This window comes from Daphnia magna, linkage group LG9 (assembly GCF_020631705.1).
Source record: "Daphnia magna isolate NIES linkage group LG9, ASM2063170v1.1, whole genome shotgun sequence".
NCBI classification, from domain to species: domain Eukaryota; kingdom Metazoa; phylum Arthropoda; class Branchiopoda; order Diplostraca; family Daphniidae; genus Daphnia; species Daphnia magna.
Window position 1 is genome coordinate 6,409,661 of NC_059190.1, and position 17,100 is coordinate 6,426,760.

The 17,100-nt window shown below is 38.1% G+C and overlaps 2 protein-coding genes and 1 long non-coding RNA gene across 4 annotated transcripts; 1 reads left to right on the plus strand and 2 right to left on the minus strand.

Annotated features, from left to right (window-relative positions):
- Window positions 1-40: 40 nt before the first annotated feature.
- Window positions 41-2,395, minus strand: LOC123475804. Of its 2 annotated transcripts, none has more exons than XR_006651186.1 (3): window positions 907-2,395; window positions 261-843; window positions 41-178 (listed from the first exon to the last, which is right to left on the minus strand). It is a non-coding gene; the product is annotated as an uncharacterized LOC123475804 (long non-coding RNA). The 2 variants fall into 2 exon arrangements; XR_006651185.1 differs by having other exon boundaries at window positions 51-178; window positions 385-843.
- LOC116925130 (neurogenic differentiation factor 6-A) lies at window positions 652-5,340 on the plus strand. The gene is given in 6 exon segments (XM_032931758.2): window positions 652-780; window positions 2,389-2,527; window positions 2,711-2,895; window positions 2,897-2,935; window positions 3,012-3,148; window positions 5,093-5,340. Coding segments are annotated over 5 exon segments (636 nt in total). The 5' UTR covers window positions 652-780; the 3' UTR covers window positions 5,229-5,340.
- An 8,201-nt stretch (window positions 5,341-13,541) lies between these two features.
- LOC123475641 lies at window positions 13,542-14,295 on the minus strand. Its single transcript, XM_045178632.1, has 4 exons — window positions 14,167-14,295; window positions 13,896-14,095; window positions 13,628-13,809; window positions 13,542-13,575 (listed from the first exon to the last, which is right to left on the minus strand). The coding sequence occupies exons 1-4, from the start codon at window positions 14,240-14,242 to the stop codon at window positions 13,542-13,544; spliced, it is 492 nt and encodes a 163-aa protein (XP_045034567.1). The 5' UTR covers window positions 14,243-14,295.
- Between the last annotated feature and the right edge of the window lie 2,805 nt (window positions 14,296-17,100).

The following is a 17,100-nucleotide window of genomic DNA, read 5'->3' on the forward strand; positions in this document are numbered from 1 at the left end:
TTTGTCCTGTATTAAGTTTATTTTTAAATCCAATAGTTATGTTTTGGAATGTATTTCACTCCAAAGGACGTCCTAGAGAAGTTTCAGGTGAGTCCATCAACGGATTGCAAGTGAATATTCACGAGATTTTTTAAATATGGCCTGTCGACCCAAAACGTTAAAGATGAAAGTGAAGTTTCTAGGAATAAAAAAAAAAAAAAGGAAATGTAGAGGTAAGTCAATGGTAAATCAATGGTAAATCAATGGATTGATTCAATTACAGAAGACGTCTTTGGCGGATAAATTCAGATTGTTTCGTTCGATATTTTAGACTTCTGTATGGATGTTGTAATAGCAACGGTAATATTTCGTGCTTCCATCAATCTCGCATCTAAGCCGACCTACCTTTACAGCCAAAGGCTTAGTGATTCTTTAACGAATGATGGATATTGAGGTTGATTCCTGATGAGCACGAATAGTAGAACAGTGAGAAACGTTTCCTTTCTTTTCATACTGCTTTCTCCAAAGTAAATGTACTGGAAAGAGCAAAGCGAAGAAATCGAATTAATGACAAGAAAAAAGAAAAAGAAGAAGAAGAAGAAAAAAAATCGTCCTTTCGTCCTTTCCAGTGGTTGATAGCGGTTCGTAAGGGTCGGCCTCCTTTCCCTGGCGTCTAAGCTGCCATAACCTGGTGAAATGAGGTTCAGTTTGGTTCCCAATATTCTCGCGTTCAGCACGGAGCAGGTTTCTCTCTCCTGAACACTGTTGTTACACATCTTAGCCGGATTCTTAATATTAAAAGTAAGTAAAATGGCGTTTCACTCTATGCTTGGTGTGTTTCCTTTTGGATTTAGGTCCTTGATACTGACAGTCAATAAAAATTAATTTAAATTATATGTTATGGTCATTATATACATGTGGTACTACCTCGAGTGAATATTAGTTGTTTACCAGTAACGCATGTTCGATGTGTTATTATAAGAATTAACTATTCCAAAGTTTCCTTCAAATGTGTTCCATTAGACTATACTTTACTTGTTCAAAGAAATTTTCTGTCCTGACTGTAGTAAATCCTGGATAAAGAAAGTTCAAAAATCCCAAATTATTTTGGTTTTTGGTTTGTTTCGCTGTTTGCGAGTAGAGCAACGAAGGAAAATTGATTGTTGAAATATTGCGTGAAGAGTCAGCGACAAACAACTGGTTGTTATACGGCGTGTTTCTTTTTTAATTTTCCTTGTGCATGGATAACAATTCAGCTTCCATTTGAATTGTTTAACAAATGCTGATCTAATTTCCAAACCGGAAAGTTTCAAAGTGGGGCAGTCAACTTAGTGGTTGAAAAATGCCCGTTCATGCCCCGCGGATGAGGGTGCGGTCCCCATCGCTTTAGGGGAAGACATTTCCCTCTGACAATATTTATTTTATTTGATTCAATTGGGATTTATAGGTAATAAACGTCTAATTAGATACAAGTAATTTTTGCCGTCGTTTATCACTTTGATGTGAAACGTACAATAGAATATAGATTTATGTAGTGTTTCAATTCAAAATAATTAATATTATTTATCGAAATCAAATGATTTGGGTTCAAGCTGCCAGCAGTAGAAGCAATTGAACAACAAAGAGTGGAAAAAGACAACACAAAATTTTAAGATAAATTGAATACACGAATAAAAAGCAATGAAAAGTATCAATAGGGATTGAAAATCTCTTAAAAAAGGATCAGGGACAAGTGTTTGTTCTACCTCAATTTTGCAGTTAAAGTTGGCAAAAACAATTGTAATTTGACAAATATCCGGTTAACCATGTTTTCATATCAATCTTCCTTAAACGGCTTTTGGCTAAAGGATGCATATTACTCTTCTTGTATATAAATTAAATTCAAAGTTTATCAACACGCTTGTTACAATTAACGATATAATCCGTACGTAAAAAAAAATTGTCATTAATAAACAGCATGTGGAACACTGCTGGAAAAATTTGATTTCCTCACTAAGCAAAGCTGTATGCTATGCTTTCAGATACACAGCACGCGTTGATTCTTACAAATCAGAAAGCAAAAATACTGCCACAGTTATTACGACCTATTGTCGATTTAAAAAATATTCAGAGAAAGAAATACCGTTAGATTTTCGACGAAAAAATTGTCGTGCACTCTCGTACACTGTTTCGCTAGAAAAGTCCGCTAAGATCGTTAGGCATTTCCATCTTCCCATGGTGAAAGGTACACACTTGCTTGGTTGAGCTGTACACTTGACTACTCCTACAACAATACGAAACAGCCGTTTAGGACAGTGTTGCAAACTTTAAAATGTTCGCTCGAGTGCAATTCTCATCTCCCTCTTTTAGTTTCGAATAAAGAAATGTGAGACTGGTTGCATTTCGGACTTAACGTTTTTTTTTCCACAGATGATGAAAGCAAGAAAAAACAATTACTCTAATGCTTTTGAGGATGAATCAAGTCAATCTACCTCAGACGACGATGAGTTAATGGACTCGGAGAGTGAGATAAACACAGCTCTGAGGGACGACTCTCTGAAAGGAAGAAGTAAGTTAATCAATTTGTTGCACGTAAATAATTAATGTAAGATGTCCTATCAGTCATCGTGACTCAGAACTTCAACTAAATCATTCATACTGTAAAAATATGGCATCGTTTACGGCCGGATTGATATTCTATGCCACAGTTTCACGATGTGGCACTAAAATCGTGAAATTCCAATTTCCCTAGAAACCGCTGTGTTTGAGAAGCTGACGCATATTCCCAGTAAACCTATCCAACCTCAAAGCCAAATATCAGTGACTAAGCATGACATCAGTACTGGTAATATAAGCTCCTCGGTTGAATCGAAACGGAAACGACAAGGAGCTACAGCGAGAGAGCGAAATCTTCGGCGTCTGGAAAGTAATGAAAGGGGAGCGACTGCGAATGCATGGCCTGAATGCTGCGTTTGAGGTATTTATTACTACAAAATCTTTACTGTGACCAAATGGTACGCAATGAAGTTTGCTGATGTTGCCCTTCTGCACAGGAGTTAAGAACTGTGATTCCTCACATCCAAGTGGAAAGAAAGCTGTCGAAGATCGAGACATTAACGTTAGCCAAAAATTATATAATGGCTCTTACAAACGTGATTTGCGACATGAGAGGGGACAAAAAGCCTTATAGGTAAAATCTATTTCTGTTCAACGTAGATTATACAAAGAGAACCCTGAGCCATTACGTAGCTTAAAATGTAAAGAATCCCGTGATCGAGGCCGAAACTACCTTTTATTCAATGTAAATTCAATGTCCTATCTATTGCGAAAAAGCGCATTAGACTACTTGCTTCGAAAAAGTGAGAGAATCTGTCACTATTGCACCAGATACGTAGGCCACAGTCGTGGATGTAAGTATTTATTCATTGCTTTTTTTTCTTCGCGGTTCTTTTATTTGCGTGCTGTTTAGTACCATAAAAGACACACATGTTATGTCACATAATATAAGCATTAGAGACAGATTATTTAGCACAAGCTGACAAAAGAGCTAGGATCGGGTTAGGACATAGTACAAATAGCATTCAAAACACAGCTAAAGAACAACGATTAAACCGATGGCCAAAGACAATTAAGCCTACGATTGTATTTTGCGAATGCTGTTCATAACTGAAAATGAAACTTACCTCCAGATGGCTTCATTGTAACTGATGCGATCTTTCATATCGCTAGTGCGGGCCAAATTAGTTGAAAAACCTACCATCCAAATAAGATGCTCTGAAAATGTTTTTCTGTTCCCGTTTCCAATAATTTTTGCTAAATTTGTCTAATAGCAACAACAGTGGTTAGCCTACTTCTAATTGAGTTAATCTTTTGATTTTTTGGATGTTTTTGGGACTCAACGTGTTTAAGATATTTGCACTTAGGACAACCCTCTTCCAGGACTTTTGGAATCGTTATCTCTTACGTTTTTGTAAAAAGAATTTGAATCATACGCATGAATTCTCTTCGCCTGCACATGACAATACGGGATTTTGATTATATAACGCACGACACTAGTGTAATTCTCACTGTTTTGCCTTTCCCATTTCCTTACCCGATTGATAGTTGTTTGGCTTGCGTGCTTCCACGCCCGAAGAAACAGTTCTCAATGCGCTTATACACTGCTCTTTTTTTTACAAATTAAATCTATGGTTTTGCTTGACATTGCCTGCTCAAAATATCTGAATTTGGAAATTGGAGTCCCAGAATAATCCTTTTTCGCATTTCATGGTAACATTTAGAAATTTTGAGTTGGCTGTCATGTTAACCGCAATAATTTATTCAAAGGCCGAAATTTGCAAATAAGGTTAAAATTATTCCACTAAGAAAAGTAGACCCTACAGATCAATCGGGAATCAACGAATAGTTGGCTCAACAACAGAAATAAAACCAAAACCCCGGGGTTTGAGGGAATGTAACTCGGATTTCTGTTTAGTTTTTAACTGCAGGATTAATTGTGGGGTTCAACGAAACAAAAATGAGGCTTATAAAAATACTTTCTCTGCATGCGGTTTTGTTAGTTTTCCCTCTTCTCCTTATAATCGAAGTATAGAGTGCACCGGGTCCGACAATGAGGCAATTAGGCATTCATGCACTTTCTGAGATAAAATTTGAATAGGCTGAGAAGAATGACATCTAGTTTAGTGGCAGAGTTGTTCTAAGACATAGGAAACAGCAAGGAGATGCGAACCGTCAAGATGGAAAAACAAAATATACTCTTGTTATATTGGAATGTATAGAACAAGTGACTGACGCGTACCCCCTACTGTTTTGCGAACGCACCTTACTATTTTAAGAGAGAAATTGCGGTTGGCGGCCATGTTTGTATCCCGATACAAACATGGCTTCCAGCCGCAAAAGCTATCTTAAAACACCAAGGTACGTTCGTAAAACATTGGGGGTACGCGTCAGTCACCTGCTCTATAGGTTCTATCTACGCACCTTACACATAAACTTTAAAATCTTATAGATGATGTTAGTGGGAAACATCTATTAGGTCTACCTATTCAGTTGCAACTTGCAGCAAGTTAAAACAAAAAATCAACATTTCTGGCGTGCTTGAAAAATAATTGTATGACTGTTATTATTTTCGTAGATTCATCACCGCAGAGATGGATGATAGCGATTGTGAAGTAGGACAGATTAGTGAAGAACAAGAAAATGCAACGGAGGACTATGAGAAGCAAGATTCCAGCAATGATTCTGATTCCGCTAGAATTTCCACTGCCTAAAATTGTCGAGTTCGATCAACACGAGAAGAATCAAGTGAAAAAGATATGTAATTATATTTGAATGTATCTCAATGAATGAATGGAATAACGAATATGATTTTTTAAAATTGAATGTTTTGAAACCCCGTTCGTCCTTATAGTTATAAAAACAGAGGTCTCATGAAGTGGACGATAGGCTTGAGGCACGACTGTAAGTCATTGTCAAAACATCAAGGCAAAAAAATCTTTAACTGATATTAAAAGATAATAATCGAAACTATTAGAATTGGGTCTTGCTCCTAGGGCTCGGCCCCGCGCCGATCGGGTAGCTTTTTGGCGATCGGGTAGGTAATTTTGACTTTCGGTGCGGATCTGACAGATCGCAGATCGTCTATTCTTACCCGTGGGTGAACAGATCCAAACCGGCTCCAAACAAAAAATGGACCCAGATCCTAGAACCAGTTCCTGGACCCAGTTCCACTACCCGGGTCTAAGAGCCAGTTGCCAAACCTGGTTACACCGGTTCTTTACCCGTTTACCCGGACTTTTTACCCGATTTCTAGCCAAAAATATGACCATTGTTCAAACCTAGTTTGGCACTTTTTAATTAAAAAATTTTAAAAAGTAAGAATCAAAATGGAAATGAAAAAATTCAAACTTATCTTTTTTTTTTTGCTTTTTTAAGAATGACAAATGTAGAGAATAAAGCTACGGCTAATCGACTATGGTACTAGAATTGACAGTCAACGTTGCCATACCCTAAACATATTTCAATTTATAATAATAAAAATACGTGAAAAGTATTAAACTCAAATATTAAATGTTTCCTAACTTTACAAAGGTGCAAAAGTGCTAAATTCATTACTGTTAGTAGTTAATTTCATAAGTAGTTTTTAAGCCGCCATCTTAAAAAATTGCGGCAGGTCTAACCGATCGCACCGAAGAACCGCACCGAAAACGATCTGTTTCTGGAGGACCCGAACCGATCGCAACAGATCGTCCATTTTTCGGGTAGATTAGATCAGTTATCTCGGCCAATCGGGGCCGAGCCCTACTTGCTCCGATCGCCGAAAGATCGGCAGTAACCGAGGGGTCACCGGCTCTATTTCTCAAAGATCACCCTTTGAAAAAAAGCGGAAAAAGGGGTAGAAATCACGGAAATTTAGGGAAATCACGGAAATTTAAGGAAATTACGGAAATAAAAATGAGTGTCCTAAAAACGTCCGATAAAGTGTTTTGAATGATTATTTAGTTAATTTTAACTAATTCACCCGTTAATTCAGGTTTATTACAGGTGAATTACTCGTGGACTGTTGGTAATTTCATATATTTATTTTACATAACACCATTATTTGGAAGCATTCTTTTGTTATGTAGGGGAGAGTGGGGTCAATTGAGACACAGGGAAATTGAAAAAAAAAATTGTTTCTCGCGCCGTATCAGAGGAATTTTCTTGAAAAAATTATGGTTAATAGAATGATGGGGTTTACAAGTTTAGAAAAATTCACGAGTTTTTTTATTTAAAACTTTTTAAATTATCTTGAAAAAACAACTTTTTGTACTCCGTCTGTTAATTTTGCTTTTTTATATTTTTTTGTTTTGAACCCTAAAATGGTACGCTTAATCAATAAAATTAGTTTTAAACGATTTGCAATTCATTTTTCTATAACTTAATGTCATTTAGTTTTTTCCTGCATTCTTAAATAATTTTAAATAATTAAATGTATGGCATTTGAAACACTTTGTTAACATTCCCAGTCCATGAGTGGGTGCATTTTTTTGCAAGTATTTGATGTAAAACATTTCAACAAATGTAAATCATCACATTAAGACAACTATAGGGCCAGAGTAATAGAATACTGGTGTAGTCACGGCCATGTTAACTCCCCCTCTCGGATTTTTTCCCAAAAGTTGTTGCCAATTTCGCGTATCGATTGTGAGAAAATGAGGCAAGATATCGATTTAAGTGTCCCATAACCGTAACTGCCACCTATGAATTGAGTTTTAAGGGTTGTTAAGAAATCTCTTCATGCTCTTACTTTTTCACACTAATTAATTAAGCCACTTTTTGTTTACTTTCTGAAGTACAGACGACGAAAATGAGCGAAAACATAGCGAAAACGTAATACATCACAAGTTCACAACACAGCCACTGTGGCGCTTTCGTTATGGGACAGAAAGACTCTCAGGCCAAAAAGGCAATGGGAGGGCCCGCCATAAGCGTGGCTACACCAGTATTCTATTACTCTGATAGGGCTGTTCGACATCTTTTTTCGCATTTGATTTTATCGCGCAACGCAGCATTCGACGGCCGATTCAGTCTGCTCTGACTGTATTTTGTTATTGTGTGAAATATGAATAAATCTAAAAGTTTCGCTGAAAAAGTTAGTGTTTCGTTTCACGTTATTCATCGTTTTGTTTTTTGTGTTAGTATAAAACTATGTCGTGTTCCGACTATGCAAATGGACTCATAAGTGATGCCAAAACTCGTTACTTAGATAAGTTAAAATTGTTAAATAGTGAGTGTCCCTATTCAATTCCCAATTCTATGTGGAAACACGGATTAGATTGTTGCCCAATTGTTCCCAGAATCCCCCCCCCCCACCCCAGACATATTTATCTATTTGGTTGAAACCAAAAGTTATCAAAACCACTTGGAGGCACTTCACCAAGGGCCTTGGTGAAGGGCCTATTTTAGTTACGAGTAAAACGGGTAAAATTTCCCCTACGCCTCAGGGAAAAAAGGGGATAATTGGCGTGGGGTACGCGGGTATTTCCCCGCCAGACGCGTGGGGAAGCTACGGTAAATGAATTTTTTCAAAGTGGATTTACTACCTCAAGACATCATTTGCACCCCCATAAACTAGGTATGGTTAAATTCGTCTAATTAAGACGAATCTTTCTATGCTAATTATAAGTTTCTAACTAAAAGTAAGGGATATTAGGATACTGCCCCAAAAGAATTGCGAGAAGCCATTGAAAATTGACTACGTACAATGTTCTACGTTTGAAAAATGTACGCTCAGTTTTGACTCCGTTTTGGACAGATATAGAAACAAAAGATATAAAGATATAAAAGATATTAAATTTTCGTTATCTTATCTTATCTTATTTTATCTTATCTTATCTTATCTTATCTTATCTTATGTTATCTGCCAGATGGAAAACACTGATACCAACAAAAAATAAACAAAACAAAATCATTTTGGTCCTCGGATGCAGACGATATCATGTAAAAATAAATTTTTGTTTTCAATGTTGGGGATCATAATAATAAAAACAATAATACAAAAACAAAAACCAACAAATGCATTTTACATTCTGGTGGAATAATAAAAAACAAACAAAATTAAACAAAAACAGTAGACGTTGGGTTAAAGTGATACTATAACAAAAATAAACAAACGATATTTGATATTGGGAAGGGAAATTGAAATAAACAAAATTAAACAAATTATAATAAAATTATGATTAAAATTAAACAGGAAATGGAATACTTATCTAGGGTTACGAAGGGTTTTCTATAGACTCTCTACTTCTTTTTGATGTGGGATGCGTAGATGATTCCTTGCCTTCCAGTTAATGAAGAGGTAGTCAGCCAGAAGAGGAAATAAAAGCTGGAGATTACCAATTGGCCCAAAAAGGCAACGAATCAAATCTTCCTTGGACGACTTGCAGCCCATTTGACGCATGGTTCCTTCCAACCAGCTCCAAACGCCATTGCCTTTGTCCACTGACAGAACAAGTCAAGAACCCGTCCTGCCCTGGTAAAATCTTCTTCACACGATATGATAATGGTGACGTCATCAGCAAAGGCTCTGAAAGTAAGTTTTTCCTTAAATAATGATATGCCCTGTAGAACTCGAGATAAACGCACCCCCACATAACAAGTTAATGCAGGAACTCATCCTAAATCTGTCTTACTAGGACGTGCAGTACTGGACGGCCAATGGAAGTTATCAGGACGCGCATAAGTCATGGTCCTTTTAAAAAATAAATCACGTCCCTCTGAAGACGTCTTATTTTGATCCATTTCTTTAAAAGCCACGTTTCCACAATTAACAGTGTAGCGTTTTGGTTCAACTTTGTAAGAATTACGAACACAAAATAATAATACAGAATTGCTTTTTCAATACATAGTGATTGGTTAACAAGAAGAAGCTCAGTCTATGATGCGAGAGTCCAATGATCGAAACTCATAATAGTTATGTTTCTCTTCTGGTATTTTGGTCAAAGAGCATAAGGTGTAGATTATAAATGTTAAATTTTATTCAAAAATTCATTTCTTAATGATTGAAGGCAAAACTATTTCACTGTAACATGTGTCAGTCTAAAATTATCGAAATATAAATGAATATTGCGTATATGGTAGACTACTCGACTATCATGCGGGATACGCGTGTTCTAATCCGATGGTAAAGAACTATTTTTTGCATTTTTTTGTAGAGCAAAAAGTCGTCCTAGTGAACGCAAAAATGAGAGCTTTGGTGACCATAAAAATACGTGTATTAGAGCAGTTTTTGCCGGTCATCAACACCTGCTAAAATCGTCTTTAAGTCGTCATTGTAGGATTTCAGTACAGAATAAAGAAATCTTAGTAGTGCCGTTAGGATGAATAAATATCCGTTAAAAGACGTCAGTGTGCTGTATGGGCCAGTAACGGCTCAATATATAGAACAAAGATATGGACAGATAGGGGCATCCCTGGCGAATAGATTAGATATCAGAAAGCACCCCAGCCACCTCCTATCCGTTGAGGATAGACATTCCCTGCTACAGAATACATATGTAACCAACGGACGAAAGTGGTCGGATAGCCCATGACCTCCAGAATCCTCCAGAGGACTTCCCTGTTAACCAGGTCGTAGGCCTTTTCAAAGTCAACTCCAACAATGGCAGCGCCCATACCCCGAATCGAAAAGTTGGAAGAGTCATGACATCCCTGGTCATCAACGAATTGAATGACATCTCTATAAAGCATTAAATTATCAAAAATCAATCTACCAGGTACCTCACCTTTTTGATGAGGTCCTATGGTAGATGACAGTGTCTACCTCAATCGTCCTGCTAAAACAGATGCCATGACTTTGTAGTCACAATTCAAAAGAGAAATTGGCCGAAAGTTAGAAATTCCCCAAAGCCCTGAAGACTTGGTAATTAGCCTGATTGCCGCTTGGTCCTGCGATGTCGTCAGAGATTCCCTTTCAAGGATATGGTTGAACATATCCAGTAAATGGGGTGCGATCACGTCCCAAAATTCTACGTAAAACTCGTAAGGAATGCCATCGGTGCCAGGGGACTTGTTTGATTTCATCGCAATGAGAGCAGCTCTAATCTCAAGGAGGGAAATTGTTGCTGTCAGGTTCGCGGTTGGTTTAAAGCAATCTCTTACTCCCTCAATAAAATCAGTACCTGCCGGAGTGTCAGGAGAAGGTTGATTTTTAAAATTTTTACTGAAATGTGAAACAATCTCTCCTGAAATGTCCTCTTTGGTCGATATAAGCATGTGCCACTAGAGGCATTGATTTTATCAATACGACACTTTCGGTAGTTAATTCTAGCTCTATTTACATGAAAAATATTGGCTTCCTCTACTTCTTGGCCTTCAAAGCAGCGGGAACAAATCCCATACCCTTTAAGTGTGCTCTCCTCCCAAGACTTTGAAAATTTCCTCAACTGGTGAAAGGCAACCCAATCAAAGGTATATGCTTCGGCCAACTCCTGAATGCACGACTGGTAAAAAAAATTCGTTTCACTAATCATTCTAGCTCTTTGCCTAGAATAATCTACCGAAATGCGTTTGATACCCGGTTTCAGGACACTCTCCCACCAATTTGCGACATTACTTTCCCTAAGAGGATGATTGGCAGATTCTTGAATAAAATTCGTTAAATATTTCTGATAACCTTCTTCTGGCAACATGGAAGTCTTTTATTTCCACAAACCAGGAGGAGATCTAGTACAATATGGGAAACCAAGACTGCAAGTAAAAGTGGACTTTACCGACTGATGATCACTAACCGATAAAGATTGCAATAAAATATTTAAAAAAATTCCTGCAAAAGATCGGCTAGCATATATCCTATCAAGCCGAGAAGAACCAGAGGGATGGTAAAAGTTGTGTCCTGGATCATTATTATTTAGCTTTTTCCAGATACCTACCAGATCAAGACCAGTAACCATCTTTTTAAAAGCATAGCTGACGATATTACTTTGGGAAGGAAAGGAGTCGGATGTTGCCTTATCTTGGATGTCGTCTACGCAGTTAAAATCACCCATCAACACGAAGGGCAGTCGAGTAGTAATTGTGTAAGCAGGGACGGTTTGATGAAGGAAGTTGTTTCTCTCAGTTTTTACGTGACTACCTGACGGGGCATAGATATTGTCGCGGGTGAAAAGGGAGATTGGTTATCTCTTCGCAGAGATGAGTCATCCGCTCCTTGGACAACGCTGCGATCGTGGTGAAGAAATTATCGGGAGAAGTCCGCTCTAAGAAAGATACGCAGATATGCAGTCCGGAAGTGGAGTAATTTGCGCGACGGTATAAAACGCTGCCCCGAATCTGCGTTAGATGAGTCTCCATCGGGTGAGCTCCCGGAGCTGGGCTCCGTTAGAGGAGTTCCCTGGTTTCCCTAGAGGTCTTCAGACGCTTCTCCAACTTTTGGTAATGGTTTTCCCTTTTTTTCGAGTTAAACCATTGTTTAGATTTAAGTCATCACTTGTTGTATTCGTTTGTGCTTGTTTAAATACAACTCGTGTGACAATATTAGTGAACGTGAAACATTTCACGTCAATAGAGATGAGCCTTCCGTCGGATTCTAGAAGTAATCGAGAATAGTTCAGACCATGTCTAATTAGCATGGCTGTTCCATTTTTGTTGAGACCGACATTTGACAACATATGGTAGCGACTTTCAATAGTTGGACAAGAATGAAATGCTACCTGAAGTCCCACAAAATTTAAGTTACCGTCCCTGCAGAAGTTAAAAAGGAGTTGACGTCGCTCGACTGACCTAATCCCTCCAATGTTGATAGAAGCGATTTTTAGCTTTAGTCATTTAAATGGTTTCTTGGGTTGGGAAGTGGACAAGGAAGGTCTTGAATTTTGGGGCGTCAATGTCGGTTTGAAACGTTTTTTTTGTGGCACAGTGGGAGCTTTCAGGTGGTCTCTTGTTTTGTCAGTTTCCATGACCTCAACTTCCCCCAAATTGGGTTCCATCGATTCCATGGAAACTGTCATTGGTTCAAAGTCATCAGGTTGTGTTTCAGGGATTATTATTTGGGCCAGCGGAATCTGTCGTTTGGGGTCGTCTGTTCAGTGGGAGAAATTTCTAAATTGGGAGTCCCTCCTGAGGGGGAATCTTGTAATCCACACTCAAGAAGGGCCAAGAAACCACGGGGTCTACAGCTAAGGGTATGATGACGGTTTTTTCTGGGATTGTCTCTGTATTTTTAGTCATTTTATTAACGGGTTTTTGGACTACGGTAGGCTCCTTATTGCGTCTCAAAGTTGGGCAGTTATAGCTAAAGTGGGTTTCGTCGTCACACAGTCTTCAAGTAGGTGTTTGTCCCTCATACTTCACCATTGCACGATAGCTGCCAATAGTAATGTATGCGGGAATATTCTTAGTCAACGTCATTTGTAGGGATCGAGACTTTGGACCCCTTCGACATAAGACCCCAGGGGGGGGGTCGACTTTAGACCCCCACGTTGCGACGCAAGACCCCCAACATAAAAAAAAATATTTGTATTTGTTAATTAATGGACAACGCAAAACCCCTAGCCCCCGACGCAAGGTCCCTGTGTCTTTTTTGATTTAATGTAACCCCGACTTAAGACCCCGTGCCTTAAAATGTCTTCATATATTACCGACTTTAAGTCCCTGTCCCCCGACACAATGTCCTTGTATTTTTCGCCATTAAATATTATCCCGACTCAAGACCCCGTTTTAAAAAATGTGCCAACAATTCCTAACTTTAAACCCCAGACACAAGTCCCCGTAATTTTTGCAAACGAAATATTTTCCCGACCAAAGACCCCTTGCTTAATCATGTTATAGTAACATGTACTTGAAGCCCCGCTTTAAAACCCCCGAAATTTTAAATTTACCTAAAAAAATTTTTCTTTTTCAAAACCATCTTTTCTGCCCCCTTAAACAAAGCGGTATCATTTGTAGGGATTACCGACTCTAGAATAGATCGCACACTTCAGCTTTAAAATATCCTTTAAAAGGATCTTAAAACAATCATTAATACATCCAGGCATTTTTAGCAAAAGTGATTGAACAGAGAACGGATTACGGATAGCTTAATTTGTTTTTATTCGAATTTAATTTTATGTGTCAGATGAGGAAAGAAAACAGATCATACTGATGAATAAATAAAAGTAATCCAGGGAAAATAATTGAAAATTTGAGCGACTGGAGTACGGCAATAAAAGCAGGGATAGCTGGAACTTCATCGATATTTTCAGCTGACAGCCGGCGTCTACGAACAGGTTGACGATGAACTGGAGCTGGCTCTTCAGCAACTATACCAACCTGGCCCTCTAGATCGTCATTTTCTGGCGCTGGACGGGCCAGCCCATCGGCCGTTCTATCAAGCTAGAAAAAAAAAGAACAAGGCTGTTATAACAGAATAGAACAAAGTATCCTAGTTGAATTTAACCATTGCCAGAGAATAGAGTTACCTGATCGGGTTCGAAGAATTCTTCCGCCACATCGAGAAACTCATATATCTCAATTGCGCTGGATGTTAGCTGTTCCGTTAAGGTCTTGATGTTACGGTCGCGTCGCTTGTTTACCAAACGTTGTGGTCGACGAATCTGCTGCGCTGCCCGAATGGCAATGAAGTCCCTCTCTGTATTTTCATTACATTCTTGAAGATGTTCTAGTGAATGAGGAAAAGAACGCATTAATAATAATTAGAAAACAAATTGCAAACATGTGTAAAAAATTTACGTATGAAAGACCAAGAAATTTTGATGATGCGGACCGCAACGCGCGTTGAACCAGCGATTAAAGGATTCAACTTCATTGTTGGTTCGATGATCGTCGCCAGAGACGCAAAAACGTTCAGGGCCTTGGTTTGTGAACCAATATCCTCCCATATATTGGAAAAGTCGTGCTACTCCAGCTCTTGATTGCGGATTCTTGGCAAGAAGAGCGTTCTCGGTACGGTGTCTTATATTCTGCAATGAGAAAAATGTTAAATTTTTCCATGGATTAAACCCAGTTATATCACTATGTTTTACCTGGAATCCTTCGTAAGCTCGATTCAACGGTAGCAATGCGAGGGAAATTAGCTTCTTCACGATACTCTTTATGACCCCACCTGATCTATAGGCCCTTTGAAGTCCTTCTTTGTAGGCTCTACGATAAATAGCCTAAAAAACAATCAATGATAAGAAAACATTTATTTTATGTAGAAAATTCTTAAAAGGGTACCTGCGCATAGTGAAACCAACAGCCACGGCTTCTTGCGTTTAGAAAAGCTTGTTGCATCGTACCCATGATTGCTAATTCGAAGTCGGAAATTAATACTTCTACTTCAAAGTGATCCCCAGGGTTGACCTCTTAAAGAATCTGCAGTATGCGATCGATAGCCATACGATAGAGTTCAGCTGTTTTGTTGGACATCAACACCTAGGCAACAGGAAAAGATTATGAGACCAAATTTTAAAATTGCTAGAGTACTGAAATCAAGTTTCAATTATCAATATTATATTACTTTCCCATACGCCAAAACATGAAGCGTGAAAAGTTCATAAAATAGGTTGGGAACCGTTTTAAAAGTTCCATCTAATCGGATTTCTCTCGTTGTGCGAATTTCAGGCAGTAGAGCGAGATGAAAATAAAAGCATTCCCAGTGTCGATCGACACTCTTCCAAGAAAGAAATCTGCTGATTGATTGAGTGTTTTTCTATGGAAGACACAAATAATAACATTAGTTATAGGCTTTGAAAATAAATAAATAAAAAGGTTGTTAAGTTGTACCTGTACATATCAAAGCCTGTTATAGTTCGCTCTGCTTCATCAAACGAATGCGGAATCGCCGGCTTCAGACGACGCCTTGCTCGTTGTATAGCTCTTTCTAAATTGGGACCAAACCCTTTTATTGCATTTTGATGTCTATGAATGTAAGAAAAAAAATAGTTTGAAATACTATAGCGTACCAAGGTTAGAAGGTAAACCTACTCTTGTCTGGCTTGTTCGAAAATCACTTTGGGGCGTACAGGCTGCTCAGCAGCTCGCCGTTTGCAGTCGTTTTCAACAGCAATACGTGCTATCTCGTTCTCCTCGTTAGCAAGACTATGATGACCTTTCATAAAAAATCGTTCACCGGACATGGTCAAGCGAGCCAGGCACGCATAATGCTTGTGTTTGCGACATCGCAAAGCTCTGGATAACAAATAAAACAAAATTGTTACTTAAAAGTGGACGTTGAGGGAGAAAGTATCTTGTGACCTTTCTTTGTACAGATGGAAAATATAATTGTCCTCCATCACGTAGACGAAACTGCCAGCGCGTTTGCCAGGTACTCTCTGAACTGCAATATCCATATTGCACGAAAGAGGGATCGAAATATTAATAGAACTGTTACTGATCAAAACTAGAAGATTCAACGAAGCAGAGAATCGCTAGATGATCTGTATCTTTCGAATCGAACTTATGATGTGAACTGGGCTATGCAAACAACTCTTATTAAGAATGACGTGCGGACTTTCGTCCAGGATTAGTCATCCAATTGTGAGAAAAGCGGCAAAAAAAAAAGAAGTCGACCCCTTCGATACCAACACCATTCGGGACTTGCTCTCTCCCTCAGAAACAACCCAAGCTTGTTATAAGATCATCAGGGAAAACGTTTAACATTTACGCTAGGAGACCCTTTAAAACAATCTGCCACTACCCACTGATCGTGTTAACAACACGGATTAAAATTTTAAATGTTACCATTGTTTCTGCTATTTGATGTTTGTTTTAGGTGGTTGCGGTCTTTATTGAGATCTATGTCATCTTAGGGTTTGTACTGTATGTATCTCGGGCGAGACGCTTTCCGTCAGTGTCGTCGATTCAGACAAACTGGAACTTCGACCTACGGAAAAAAAACTAATAAACGTTTCATCTACACGCCAAAAATTGGCATGAAAATATGTACCGGTGTAGTAGGTTGGATCGAAATTTTTTTTTTTTGAAATTCAAAAAATCAGCCAAACTATTTTATTTATCAATTTTTTAATATGTTATGTTCAAAATTTGGGGAAAATTGAACCATTGGTGTGTCCCCGCCGCTTGTTTATGTCTTGAAAAAATGCGAAAAATTTGGTACCTGTCACAGGTTTTTTTGAATAAAATCTGTACCTTACCAGCTATTTTTTTGAAAATTAGATGTCTTTTTGACAGGATAATAAGCTTTAAGAAAATGTTTTCAGATTTTTAAAATTATTACTAGTTACTGAGAAAATTTAATAAAACTATAAAAATGGAGTGGTTTTTCTTTTCTTCTGAGAAATTCCACTGTGGCGCTGCTAGTCTGAAGCAAGAATTAAATTTTCTCAATGACTGTAAAAGTAAATGGCATCAAGCTATATACAATTTTAAAGCCAAAATGATGAGCTATATGCTAGTTACTTTTGAAATTCAAATATAATTTGTTTAACACACAAATTATTCCTTGAAAAAAAAAACCGTTTTCGCCACCACATAGCCTCGGGAAATTTGAATTTTTTGAGAAATGTTTTGAATTTCGTTTATTTTCACTGGCTCAGTGTTACAAATGGCAGGAGTGAGAGATGGTCTTGATTTTAGAGTTTGCAAAATGTGAAAGTGGCGTTTATCATGATCATGTACCGTTTTTGACGCGTCTGTAACCAATTTAATCATCCGTTCAACGCC